Here is a 13350-nt window from a genome sequence, read left to right on the forward strand (position 1 = left end):
TGGGGCTCTCCTCTGCAGAGGCAAACTCACTCCCCCTCGCCAGGCTGAGGACTCACCGTTCCCTCCTGCCCCGCCCCCCGGCCTGTCTCCTGTCCAGACTGAGCACAGCCTGTCCCTGGCATCTCCTAGGGGACGTCTGGCCAGGGAGCTGCTAATCGCCCCTCTGAGCCTTCCTCTGGCTCTGCCTTCCTTCCTCTGTCGCTGGGCCAGCTCCACCCCCTCGTCTGCTGCCCGGGTGCCTTGCTCAGGTCCCCATAGCCCAGCTGGGTCCAACCCCTGCGGAGCCCTTCCGCACAGCGGCTCCACATCTGGCCCTCCCTGTCCATCCATGTGGCCAAAACTGTTGGCCATGCTCTGCCCCCCTTTCAGCGCCGCACCGGCCGCCTCTCGCTCCGGCCTCGACAGGCGCCACCCCGCCCCTTGTGTCCATCCAGCCCACGACTGCGCGGCTCCGTCCTAGCCCAGCGCTGGGGCCGTCACCCCTCCACGCCCCCTTCTCCCAGGCTGCCCGTGACCCCCCGAAGGTACCCTGCCTCCCTTCAAACTCTCTTGTGAGCCCTGCAGCCAATGGGAGGGGGTCAGGCTGCCGGTGGACAGAGGGTGCTGCACTGGGGCACTGTGACGACATCAGACCCCCGACTCAAGATGGCCAGGGCTCCACCTCCAGCCTCCATGGCAGATTTATTTCAGTAACGTTTCAGTGCAAATAAAGCTACTGGCAGTTTCAAGGCACGTGCCCTGCCCTGCCCTCGTGCACGGCTGCCCCATAGCACCTGCCCAGGTCTTGTTCCACTCCACATGTGCATAGAGCCCAGCCGCCAGCTTCCTGGGCACGTGGAGACTCCAGGGCTCTGGCCACTGGCTCCTCATGTCTCACGACAACCAGCCTCTCACCACTAGGGCTCCCTGCCAGTCACCGCTGCTGCCCACGCTGCTGGGGAGGTGACCTGTTCTCCAGCTGAGGCCCATCAGTTCAGCCACTCGCCCCCAGTCAGTGTCGGGACGAGAACTCAGGCGACCCGAGTTGCCACCCAGCCTGCTCGTCCCCACATGGCACCGACTGGCCCAGGAGCCATGACTGCAGCTATGGCCCACATGCCCACAGGGCCTGGCTTAGAGAGGCCAGAGAGCCGGGAACCCACAGAGCAGCCCCACGCGGGCCCGCCAGGGCTGGGCGGATCAGGCACATCACCCAGCTGGCAGCGTGGCCATGGGGCCGCAGAGCTGCGTGAGCGCAGGGAGCCTCTCAGCAAGGGTGGCACGGGGGGAGCGCTTGGGAGGGGGGTCTCTGCCAGGGAAGCCCTGAGCCAGCCTGGTCCGAACGCCGCAGTCCCCTTCCCCGGCCCGGGCGCTAGAGCTCGGTGCTGGTGACGGCGCTGACACCGTGCACCAGCAGGGTGGGGCCCAGGTCCCGGGTGAGCAACTCCAGCTGGTGCAGGTAGCTGGGGTAGAGGCTGGTGTCGGCGGGGGGCCGGGGCAGGTAGAGGAAGCGGATGGTGGGCGAGGGGCTCTGCTCCAGGATCAGCCTGTTGGCGGCTTGCAGGTACTCGTCGGAGATGCAGGTGGCGTTGCCAGGGAAGTTCATGGCGGCCTCCTCCGGCCTGGCCTGCCGCTCGTGCTGTTTCTGCCAGTGCAGGGCCACCACGGCGTCCCAGGGCACCATGTGGATGGCAGCCTGGATGCGCAGATCCTTCAGCAGCTGGCGCAGCTTGTCCTCCTGCCCGCGGGTCCTGGCCCCCGTCTCCACGCACAGGAAGAGGCGGAGCTGGGCGCGGCGCCAGGCCCGGGCCATGCTGAGCACGCAGGCCATCTGTAGCAGGAAGAGGCTGCAGGTGTCGGCATAGCGGGCGCTGTCGGGGCGCAGCAGGTTGAGGGGCCAGACGTCGATGGAGGGCGCCTGTGGCTTGTCGAAGTGCTCGAAGGCGCGGGCCAGCATCACGTTCCGCAGCATCTTCACCGCGTCGGCCACCACGGACACGTACTCCTGGGGCGACAGCCGCCTGGGGGCCCCGGCCTTCCGCACCGGGGGGAAGCTCAGACCCACCGCCGCCTCGCCATCCTCGAAGGCCGGGTGCCGGGCCAGCTCGTCCTGCGGCGCCGCGCCGTCGTAGAAGCCGAGCACGATGGTGTTGGGCCTCATGCCACCTGCCAGACAGAGTGTGGCGCGTGGTTAGCTGTTGGGGCTGCCCCCCAGGGGCCCAGCTCAGCCTGGGAGTACGGGGCCAGCCCCTCCCTGCTGTGGGGTGCATGGGGGCAGCCGGGGCTGGCCTGCCCTCAGAGCAGCACCCAGGCTGGCGACGGCCCACCGCACCACCCTCTGCCTGCCTAGTGGATGCGGTGCCAGCAGGGGCAGTTTGCAGCGCCAGCAGTTTGCCAGGGACTACTGAACGCCGGCGCCAGGCCCGAGGACGTGGGGAGTTCCGCTAACATCGCTATGAAGCTGATTTGTGCCTCAGTTTCCCTTATGTGGCACCCAGCAGGGGCCTCCCAGAGACTGGTCCAAAGCTGGGGACATGGGACCGATCCTGTGGCGCTGTGACACCAGCCCATTCCTTCAGCAAGGCTGGGTCACTAGCTCCAGTTCTCCCGGGGGGGAAGGGAGCAGTAGCTGGTCTCCCGGGGGGAGCAAAGCCATGTCCTGCCACAGCTCTGTCACCATCAGCTGCCACCATCTGGCTAGCGGGACACCCACAGGCCTGGCGCTCACAGAGGGCCCCCCCAATGCAGCAGGAGGCCGAGGGATGTGCTGGGCCCTGCCCCGCAGCTGCTGGGAGCCTACACTGCCCTTGCAGAGGACCTGGCAGGCAGTAACCCTGCGACTGGACCCTTCCCACGGCACAGCCAGCGTGCACCGGGCGCTGCCCGCGGCGACTCACCCAGCCCGGAGATGAAGAGCAGCTGCTGGACGCCGTGTCTCACCGAGTCGGCCAGCGTGAGGTTCACAAAGGCTTTGATGTTCAGCCTGTCGACCAGCAGGAGCCAGGAGTCAGCCTGTGTCTGCAGGGGGTCGGAGGGCAGGGAGTCTGGGGGAGATGGGGCAGGCAGTGAACACAGCCCTCTCCCCCGCCTGCCCGCCCTGTGCCCCACACCCCGGGGGAGCTCAACTCCCGGAGCAGCGCAGTGCCAGTGCGGCTCCGAGGGGTCTCCCTGCAAGAGCCCCCACCGGGGGTCACCCCCAACCCCGAGCCGCTCTCCCCTACGGCCTGGATCCCCCGGCATCGGCTCTGTCACCATGGCAACCCCACTCGCTCCTGCCCCATGCCGGAGCCTGTGGCACCCGGCCCCAGGCCCTGCTCTCACTGCGATGGCGCCCGCGGTTCCCAGCCCCAGGCCCTGCTCTCGCTGCGATGGCGCCCGCGGTTCCCAGCCCCAGGCCCTGCTCTCGCTGCGATGGCGCCCGCGGTTCCCGGCCCCAGGCCCTGCTCTCGCTGCGAGGGCGCCCGCGGTTCCCGGCCCCAGGCCCTGCTCTCGCTGCGATGGCGCCCGCGGTTCCCGGCCCCAGGCCCTGCTCTCACTGCGATGGCGCCCGCGGTTCCCGGCCCCAGGCCCTGCTCTCACTGCGATGGCGCCCGCGGTTCCCGGCCCCAGGCCCTGCTCTCGCTGCGATGGCGCCCGCGGTTCCCGGCCCCAGGCCCTGCTCTCGCTGCGATGGCGCCCGCGGTTCCCAGCCCCAGGCCCTGCTCTCGCTGCGATGGCGCCCGCGGTTCCCGGCCCCAGGCCCTGCTCTCGCTGCGATGGCGCCCGCGGTTCCCGGCCCCAGGCCCTGCTCTCGCTGCGATGGCGCCCGCGGTTCCCGGCCCCAGGCCCTGCTCTCGCTGCGATGGCGCCCGCGGTTCCCGGCCCCAGGCCCTGCTCTCGCTGCGATGGCGCCCGCGGTTCCCGGCCCCAGGCCCTGCTCTCGCTGCGATGGCGCCCGCGGTTCCCGGCCCCAGGCCCTGCTCTCGCTGCGATGGCGCCCGCGGTTCCCGGCCCCAGGCCCTGCTCTCGCTGCGATGGCGCCCGCGGTTCCCGGCCCCAGGCCCTGCTCTCGCTGCGATGGCGCCCGCGGTTCCCGGCCCCAGGCCCTGCTCTCGCTGCGATGGCGCCCGCGGTTCCCGGCCCCAGGCCCTGCTCTCGCTGCGATGGCACCCGCGGTTCCCGGCCCCAGGCCCTGCTCTCACTGCGATGGCGCCCGCGGTTCCCGGCCCCAGGCCCTGCTCTCGCTGCGATGGCGCCCGCGGTTCCCGGCCCCAGGCCCTGCTCTCGCTGCGATGGCGCCCGCGGTTCCCGGCCCCAGGCCCTGCTTTCAGTGCGATGGCACCCGCGGTTCCCAACCCCAGGCCCTGCTCTCACTGCGATGGCGCCCGCGGTTCCCGGCCCCAGGCCCTGCTCTCACTGCGATGGCGCCCGCGGTTCCCAACCCCAGGCCCTGCTCTCACTGCGATGGCGCCCGCGGTTCCCAACCCCAGGCCCTGCTCTCAGTGCGATGGCGCCCGCGGTTCCCGGCCCCAGGCCCTGCTCTCACTGCGATGGCGCCCGCGGTTCCCGGCCCCAGGCCCTGCTCTCGCTGCGATGGCGCCCGCGGTTCCCGGCCCCAGGCCCTGCTCTCGCTGCGATGGCGCCCGCGGTTCCCGGCCCCAGGCCCTGCTTTCAGTGCGATGGCACCCGCGGTTCCCAACCCCAGGCCCTGCTCTCGCTGCGATGGCGCCCGTGGTTCCCGGCCCCAGGCCCTGCTCTCGCTGCGATGGCGCCCGCGGTTCCCGGCCCCAGGCCCTGCTCTCACTGCGATGGCGCCCGCGGTTCCCGGCCCCAGGCCCTGCTCTCACTGCGATGGCGCCCGCGGTTCCCGGCCCCAGGCCCTGCTCTCGCTGTGATGGCGCCCGCGGTTCCCAACCCCAGGCCCTGCTCTCACTGCGATGGCGCCCGCGGTTCCCGGCCCCAGGCCCTGCTCTCGCTGCGATGGCGCCCGCGGTTCCCAACCCCAGGCCCTGCTCTCAGTGCGATGGCGCCCGCGGTTCCCGGCCCCAGGCCCTGCTCTCACTGCGATGGCGCCCGCGGTTCCCGGCCCCAGGCCCTGCTCTCGCTGCGATGGCGCCCGCGGTTCCCGGCCCCAGGCCCTGCTCTCGCTGCGATGGCGCCCGCGGTTCCCGGCCCCAGGCCCTGCTTTCAGTGCGATGGCACCCGCGGTTCCCAACCCCAGGCCCTGCTCTCACTGCGATGGCGCCCGCGGTTCCCGGCCCCAGGCCCTGCTCACCTAACTGCGCCAGCTCCACGTGGCCCAGCACGTACAGGCCGCTCTTTTTGAGGTCGTTGACGAAGCTGATCAGCTGGAGGCAGGACCGGGGGTTCTGCACCACCAGCAGCATCTGGGGGCGCCAGAACTTGACGTGCTCCTTCCGGACGTCCAGCATCAGCAGGTACTTCCGGACCTGGCGCAGGGCAAGGCAGAGCAGGCAGTCAGGGCACAGACACCCCTCCCACTGCTCCGGGTGCAGCCCCTGCGGTGGGGGGGTGCTAGCTCGGCAGCCCGCCAAGCACCCCCCCAGCCACATCCACGCGGCGGGGGCTGCTCTTTCTTCCTGCCTGCGGGCAGTGCCATGCTCAGCGTGGGCACTACCCCAGCGCCAGGGCCTCTCCGCGGCAGGCCTGCGTGTGATCCCATTTGGGGTCACGTCCCGGCAGGAGAAAGGTCACTCCTCGGTACACGCCGCACCGGTGGTTTTCCTCACGCACACGCTCCCTGAGGCCAGGCCAAGATCTCTGAGGGGAGCAGCGGACGAGAAAGAAAATCTTCAGGGTTGGGGGAGCGTCGGGGTTTGGGCTCCAGAGCCCAGCCGGGCTGTGCGGCCCATTTGCCCTGGGAACCCCCAGGGCACAGAGCTGGATTTCAGGCAGCCGCATGAATAGCCCTTCCTGAGCCTCGCACACTCCGCCCAGCCAGCTCCCCAACCCGTGGCAGCTCCGCTGAGCTTGGCCCCAAGACCGGGAACCTGGCTGATCTCACACCAGTGCCATGAGGAGAGACCCGCCCTGGCCTGTGCAGTAGTGTGAGATTGGGACCCACCTCTGGGGGCGGCTCCCACCGCTCCGCCCGCAGCTCGGATGAGGACACCACCTGCCGCTGGAAGCAGCTGCTGGCCCCTGCAGGGTGTGATTCTGGAGTAGCCTCACAGAACGTAAGAACAGCCAGACGGGGTCAGACCAAAGGTCCATCTAGCCCAGTGACCTGTCTGCCAGCAGTGGCCAGCACCAGGTGCCCCAGAGGGAATGAACAGAACAGGGATCCCTCCCCGTCACCCATTCCCAGCGTCTGACAAACAGAGACTAGGGACACCATCCCTGCCCGTCCTGGCTAATAGCCATTGATGACCTAACCGCTATGAATGTATCATGCTCTTTTTTTAACCCTTTTATAGACTTTGGCTTTCACAACATCCTCTGGCAAGGAGTTCCACAGGTTGACTGTGTTGTGTGAAGAAATATTTCCTTGTGTTTGTTTAAATTAAAACTTGCTATTATTTCATTACCATAAAATCACAAGTATCGTGCGCACTTTTTTCCAACTTTTTGGGGTCAAAGTCGGGGTGCGCATTATACATAGGTGTTATTTTTTAAAGTTTTATTTTGGCAGTGCCCTGGCTCGCTGCCTGCCCAGTGCTCCTTCAGGCTGTGCCCAGAAATTTTCCTGCTGCAGCACGGCGCGGTGGTCGCCTCCCCGCCAGACTCCCGGATAAGGCAAGGAGCCGGCAGCACCGCCAGGCTGCAGCGCCCTGGCTCACTGCCTGCCTGGTGCTCCTTCAGGCTGCCCCCGGAGGTCCCGGCGGCAGGCACGAGCTCGGCGAGCACCAGGGAGGGAAGAAGCTGTGCAACCCAAACCTCTTGGGCAAGCCTGCAGGTGGGAGCAGCGCGTCCCTCCCTCCTGCTCTCCTGCAGCCCGGGGCTGCCTCCGGGAAGCGGGCGAGGCTGGGCCAGGTGCTGGCGGGTCGGCTCCTGGCTGCGGGACAGCCACTTGTTGGCAGAGGTTGTGGGGCTGCTAAGCTCGATGGCTTCAAACCCCAGGGCGCATTATACATAGTTCAGATTTTTTCATTACGCTAAGATTCCAAAGTCAGGGTGCGCATTATACATAGGTGCGCATTATACTTGCAATGTTACGGTAATTAGTTTTTGAGTTATGAGAAGGAGTAAATAACAGTTTCTTATTTATTTCTCATTGGCCATGATCTTATAAACCTCTATCATCTCCTCCCATAGTTGACTTTTTTCGAAGCTGAAAAGTCTTACTAATCTTTTCTCATATGGAAGCTGTTCCAAACCCCTAATCATTTTTGTTGCCCTTGTCTGAACCTTCCCCAGTTCCAATATATCTTTTTTGAGATGGGACAACCACATCTGCACGCAGTATTCAAGGTGTGGGCGTACCATGGATTTATACAGAGGCAAGGATATTTTCTGTCCTATTATCTATCGCTTTCTTAATGATTCTCAACAGTCTATTTGCTTTTTTTCCACTGCCGCTGCACACTGAGTGGATGTTTTCAGAGAACTATCCACAATGACGCCAAGATCTCGCTCTTGAATGGTAACAGCTAATTTAGTCCCCATCAGCTTTGAATGCATAGTTGGGATTATGTTTTCCCAATATGCATTACTTTGCCTTTATCAACATTACATTTCATCTGCCATTAATGTTACCCAGTCCCCTAGTTTCGTGAGATCCTTTCAAAGCTCTTCGCAATTTGCTTGGGTCTTAACGATCTTGAGCAATTTTGTATCATCTGCAAATTTCCCCATCCCCCCACTGTTTACCCGTCTCCAGATCATTTATGAATATGTTGGACAGGATGGGTCCCAGGACAGACCCCTGGGAGACACCAGGAGTTTCCTCTCTCCACTCTGAAAACTATTTATCCCTACACTTTGTTTTCTATCTTTTAACCAGTTACCAACCCATAAAAGGACTTTCCCCCTTATCCCATGACCAGTGGTGACTGCTAGGGAGGGACACAAGAGAGACACTGGCCACATGACCGCCCTCCCACATGACTCTGCCCCGTGCCACCCCTCATCTGGGGGAAGGCTCCGCCTCGTCCTGCCCCCACTCCGCTCCTTCCTCCAAGCTCCCACCCCTGCTCCACCACCTCCCTGCCTCTTCCCACACCTGCTCCACCCCTGCCCCCAAGTCCCTTCCCCCGAGTAACGTGGCCAAGGGGACTAGTGGGGCGCCTGGTGCCAGCAGCAGGGTTTGGGACCCCCTGCACTTGCTGGCGGCAGCGGGGGGAGGAGTGGAGCAACCCAGCCCCAGTCTGCTCTGCTTCCCCGGCTCCCAGCTGGGTTGCTCACTGTCCACCACCGGCTGCCAGCCCCAGCCCCTGCATGTCTCCTGGACTGCCCTGGGCCCCATGGGGGCCCCCAAAGCGTGGGAGCTGGGAGGGTTGGAAGAACAGTCCTATGAACTGGACGGCTGTGCCCACTGGCTGCAGGCCCATTGCCCCTCTGTGAGGAAGTGGGGAGTTTTAGGGGTCAAAGGGGGGTGTTGCATAAGTGCCCAGCAGTTACTGGTTTGACGTGACAAAGCGGGGGAGTTTGTTGTGTCAGGGAACAGCCCAGAGTTGGAGCCGGGGTGTCTGGGACCCTGGTGACCCCGACCCTGCTTGGAGGACACAGCCAGTTCTGGCCGGATGACAGACAATGGGCGGCAGAGAGGGACCCCGGCAACCGGCCCAGGTGGCCCCAGCGAGGGGAGAACATGGGACGGAGGAGAAGAGGCAGAGAAGAGAGGGGCCAGGTGACCCTCTTACCTGGGGAGAAGACAATGGACGGGGGAGGGGCTGTTGCTGGGGATATTGGAGGCTCTGCTGGGAGACTGTTGGTTGTTTTGGGGGACTGAGGGCAGAGCTGGCAGGACTGAGCTGGCTGACGGGTGGGCTGGGGGCCCAGGGCCCAGGCCTGAGTGATCTGTTGCTGTGTTCAAAGCTCAATAAACCCTTCTGTTTTGGGCTGGCTGATAGTTTCTCTGGTCTAGAGAACAGGGGGGCGCTATTCCTTCTGGGAGTGGAGGCCCTGGGGGTCCAGAGAGAGTGGACCCCTCGAAGGGGCTCACGGCGGAGTCAGGTGGCTGAAGGCTCTGAGAGGCACCGTCCCGGAGTCGGAGGGGCGGATGCCCCAGGTGAGAGCGGGCACCCCGAGAAAGGGTCGCTGCACTGGAGTGGACTCCAAGAAGTGGCTTCCACACTGGAGAGGGGGGTTCCACCCAGGAGCCGAGGGGCCAAGTGTGAGCCGTGACAACCTCCCTCACACTTAACCCTTCCTGTCGCCCCAGACTATGACAATTTAGTTTGCTTCAGAGCCTTTGGTGAGGGACCTTCTCAAAGGCTTTCTGGAGAGCTTAGCACCCTAGATCCACTGGGTTCCCCTTGTCCACATACTTGTTGACCCCCCTCAAAGAACTAATAGACTGGTGAGGCATGATTTCCCCTTATAAAAACCATGCTGAGTCTTCCCCGACAAATTATGTTCATCCACGTGTCTGACAATTCTGTTCTTTACTCTCGTTCCAAGCAGTTTGCCTGGTACTGAAGTCAGACTTACTGGCGTGGAATTGCCAGGATCACCTCTGAAGCCCTTTTTTAAAAACTGGCATCACATTAGCTAGTCTCCAGTCATTTGGTACAGACGTTGATTTAAGGGACACATTACAAACCACAGCTAGTTGTTCTGCCATTTCAGCACTCTTGGGTGGATGCCATCTGGCCCTAGCGACTTATGACGGTTTAGTTTATCGATTTGATTCAAAACCTCCTCTAATGACACCTCACTCTCGGGTAGTTCCCCAGATTTGTCCCCTACAAAGAATGGCTCAGGTTTGGGAATCTCTGTCAGGACCTCAGCCGTGAAGACTGATACAAGGAGTCCACTCCGGTTCTCTGCCACGGTCGTACTGTCCCCGAGGGCTCCTTCAGCCTCTCGACCGGCCAGCGGCCCCTTGTGGAGCAGGCATCCTGCTTCTGAGATACGTAACAAATTCCCGCCACATTTATCCCAGTGGCAGACCCTTGGCCCCAGTCGTGCTGCTGGAGGAACCTCGCGAGCTGCCAATCAGCGCCTGAGGCGCTGCTCCCGAGAAGGGAGTCTGATAAGATCGAGCGGGTGTTTTCGGTGCTGACGCTGAATGACAGGTGTGTGCGTGGGGGGGGGGGGGGGACGAGCCTACCACCAGGACAGGGAGGGAAGCACCTGGGAAGGGGCAGGACTCGCTCACCTGCGGGCAGGGCGGCGCGGACGCCTACCTGGTGGAAGATGAGGGCCTGGCTGATGTAGCCCCAGCTGCTGCTCGGCGACAGGTAGTGCAGGGCCAGCAACAGCAGCAGCATGAAGGCCACGCTGGCCGAGGCGTAGATGGGGCTGATGAGGAACATCATGATGCCGCAGCCCAGGATGCCCAGCACGCAGGTGTGCCAGGTGAAGTACTGGAACGTGGGCCTGCAGGGGAGAGCGGAGACGGCGCCTCAGCCCCAGCGGCAGGAGCCGCACCGGCCGCGCAGAGAGACGGAGAGAGGGCTCCTAGGGGACGCTCGGGGTCAGGCTGGCTCTAATCGAGCTGGGATGGGATGCCGGAGGAGGGGGAAATCTCTCCCCCACAAGAGCTGCCAAGGGGAGAAACTGGACCCAGCCCAGCAGGGACATCGGGAGAGGGCAAGTCAGGGCCGGGCACTACTCCCTATGCTCCCACCCCGTCCCAGTCAGAGCTTGGGGCCTGCGGGATGCGCCCTCCAGGCCGGGCGGCACCCTGCCCGCTGGGCACGGCTATTCAGTCACAGCTCAGCGACCTGCGATGGCTGGAGCCACTTGCACCCCGTGGAACCAGCAGGCACTGGGCCAGCCCTCTGCCGGGTGAGACCGCGACTGCCGCCTGCCTCAGCACAGCCTGGGCCTGGCCACACCCTGGCTGCCTCCCCACTCGGCACGACTGGAAAGAGCCCTACTTGGCCCCTCCGCGCTGCAGGGGAGGGAGCCGAGGGCTCCGTGGGGCAGCTTTATCGCCAGGAATCCCTCCATGTTTTAATTTCCAATTGGGGGGCTCGGAGACAAGGATGAGCCCTGTGGAAAACCAGCCCCCCGAGCTTGGGGACAGCACACGGGAGGGGCCTGGCTCTCCAGTGGCAGGAGCAGTCACCGGCAGGCGGGGCTCGGCTTGGGGGGCTGCCTGTGGCTTAATTACCCGGGGCTCGTCTCCCCGCGGTCTGAGGAAGATTTAAGGGAGGCTGGTAATGATGCTCCCCAGCCCTTAGCAACAGCCCAGCAAACCAGAGACAAAGGCCAGAGGGGGGGGGGGGGGGGGCTGCTTCTGCTCTGAAGGGAAAAAAAGGTGAATAATAAAGCGAGATTGCGGCTAAGTGGGGAATCGATCCTCATAAACGCTCCCCCGCCCCCCACCCCGCAGCAGCGCCCGGCTGGGACATTAACGCTTTGGATGCAGGTTCCTCCGGCCCCTCCCGCCCTCAGCCAGGGCCTCTCTCCAGAGCCTGCCCGGCTGCCCTCGTGCTGGGTGGCGGAAGGCCAGACGCACCCGCTGAGCCCTGTCCCAGCACCTCATGGGGACGCTCCCTCAGCCAAGTGGGACCAGCCCAGGTGGGAGCAGAAGCTGCCAGGTTCTAGTCTCGGCTCGGCCTGGGTGGTTCCACACGCCCTCCCCCCCCCAGCAGTGCCTGTCACCCCCGCACCAGTATGGGGAGCCATGGGCAGCCCAATTACCCGTACCAGGGAGCTGAGAGCTAGGCTCCTTGTAGGCCAAGGCCTCTCAGCCAGACCCACCAGCTTCCTCCGGGGAGCACGGGCTGCAGCATAGGCTGCCCAGGGGCTGGCCAGCACCCGGGCTGCTCCTCAGCAGGCGTGTTCCCTGGCAGGTCCCTTCCCCTGAGGCTGGCAACGGGAGCCAGGCCAGTCCCCGGGGCCGATATCAGCAGGGTGAAGGGCAGCACTGCGGGATGTGAGGGGAATGCAATGGCTCGGAGCGCGGGGGCCTGCCAATCACTGCCGGGAGCCGGAGCCTGAGAGCAGCAGCCGGGATCGATTGGGGAAGGCATTTTTATCCCTCGTCTCCAGGCTTCCCGCGTGTAATCAAGGCTGAGGGGGCCCGATCCGGAGCAGTCTGGCGCCTCCTCTGCTCTGGCTGGAAGCTACCGGAGCAGACCCAGCAGCGCCTCTGGGGAACGGGCCCAGGAGGAGCTATCGACAGGGGGACACCCCACGCTAGGCTGCCGCGCCTATGCAGAGGGGCTGGGAAGCCCTGGGGTGGGCGGCAAGGTACGGGGAGGCTGACAGAACTAGGTGACTCTTAGCCCCCGTGTCACACCATGACCAGCCCGCTCGGGCTAGAGCAGTTGGCAAACCCTAACCTGGGCCTCAGTTTCCCCATCGATCTTGAGGGGAAAACTGCGGCTCCAGCCAAGCTCAATTCAAGGCTTATTTCCCTTCAGAAACGTGCCTGGCTCGTTCATTAGCCTTTCCACCCGGGCCTCTGCTTCCCCAGCTGGCGGCGGTGCCCGGCAGAGCGGGGTGGGGGAAGGGGTGGGGGGAGACGGACTGACAGTTTCCATCTACTTAGTAACTGGCGCTCAGGCCGCAGGGACCTCTACCCGGCCCAGCTCCGGGGGACGCTGAAGACATGAATGTATGTGCACACCTGGGGGGGTGGCATGTGGGTGTGCTGGGGGGGGTGCAGAGCTGGGTCCCCCCTGATTTTTAATGCCGTGTTGCATCTCACCAGAGCACCGGCCGCTCGCAGCCCAGCACCCTGCCGTCCTGCCCCCGCAGCCTCAGCAACCCGGGGCAAATGCAAGATCTCACCGGGCCAGCTCTCGTCTCCTCTCCCTTCTGCTGGGCCCCACCACAGCTCCCCCCGGGGCAGGTCTACGCACACCCCAGTGCCTGGAAAGGGGTGCCCCGGCTGTAGGCCCCAAAAGCCCGAACCCAGAGTCCCGCGTGACCTGTGCGGGCGGCTTGGCGAGGACGAGAGGAGAATGCAGCCAGGCTGCCGGCTCAGAGCTCGTTAGCTAATGGAGCAGAGGAGGCCGTTAACTGCTCTTTGTGCGAAAAGGAGCCCGGTGCTGCTCTGGGTAGGGCAGCGGCCTGCAGGGAACGTGCCTGACGTGTCCTTGCGTGGCTGCCCCAGCGGCAGGGCACATGCATGGGCTGCCGCTAGCCAGCTCCTCTCGGCCTGCTGCTGTGCCCGGCTCACTCAGACGGCTCCTCTGCCTGCTCCACCCTAGACCAGCTTCCCATCTTCCGCGGCTCGCCCCACCCAGCCCGCTAGTTGCCACTGGGGAGCAGACAGACGCTCGGCCACGTGGCTGGGTGGGGCCCTTAGCC

General features: G+C 64.6%; 1 protein-coding gene across 1 annotated transcript in view; it reads right to left on the minus strand.

The window, feature by feature from the left end:
• Window positions 1-664: 664 nt before the first annotated feature.
• The window catches only part of LOC112543923 (solute carrier family 12 member 9-like), a 44831-nt gene continuing 32145 nt past the window's right edge, over window positions 665-13350 (minus strand). Inside the window, exons 10-13 of the mRNA XM_075938147.2 lie at window positions 10269-10461; window positions 5234-5408; window positions 2877-3023; window positions 665-2145 (exon numbers count right to left, since the gene is read on the minus strand). Of these exons, the coding sequence (XP_075794262.1) occupies window positions 1352-2145; window positions 2877-3023; window positions 5234-5408; window positions 10269-10461 (1309 nt within the window). The 3' untranslated portion in view covers window positions 665-1351. The remainder of the gene's footprint in view (window positions 2146-2876; window positions 3024-5233; window positions 5409-10268; window positions 10462-13350) is intronic.

Source organism: Pelodiscus sinensis, chromosome 10, assembly GCF_052426305.1.
Source record: "Pelodiscus sinensis isolate ZL-2025 chromosome 10, ASM5242630v1, whole genome shotgun sequence".
In the NCBI taxonomy this organism is placed as follows: Eukaryota; Metazoa; Chordata; order Testudines; family Trionychidae; genus Pelodiscus; species Pelodiscus sinensis.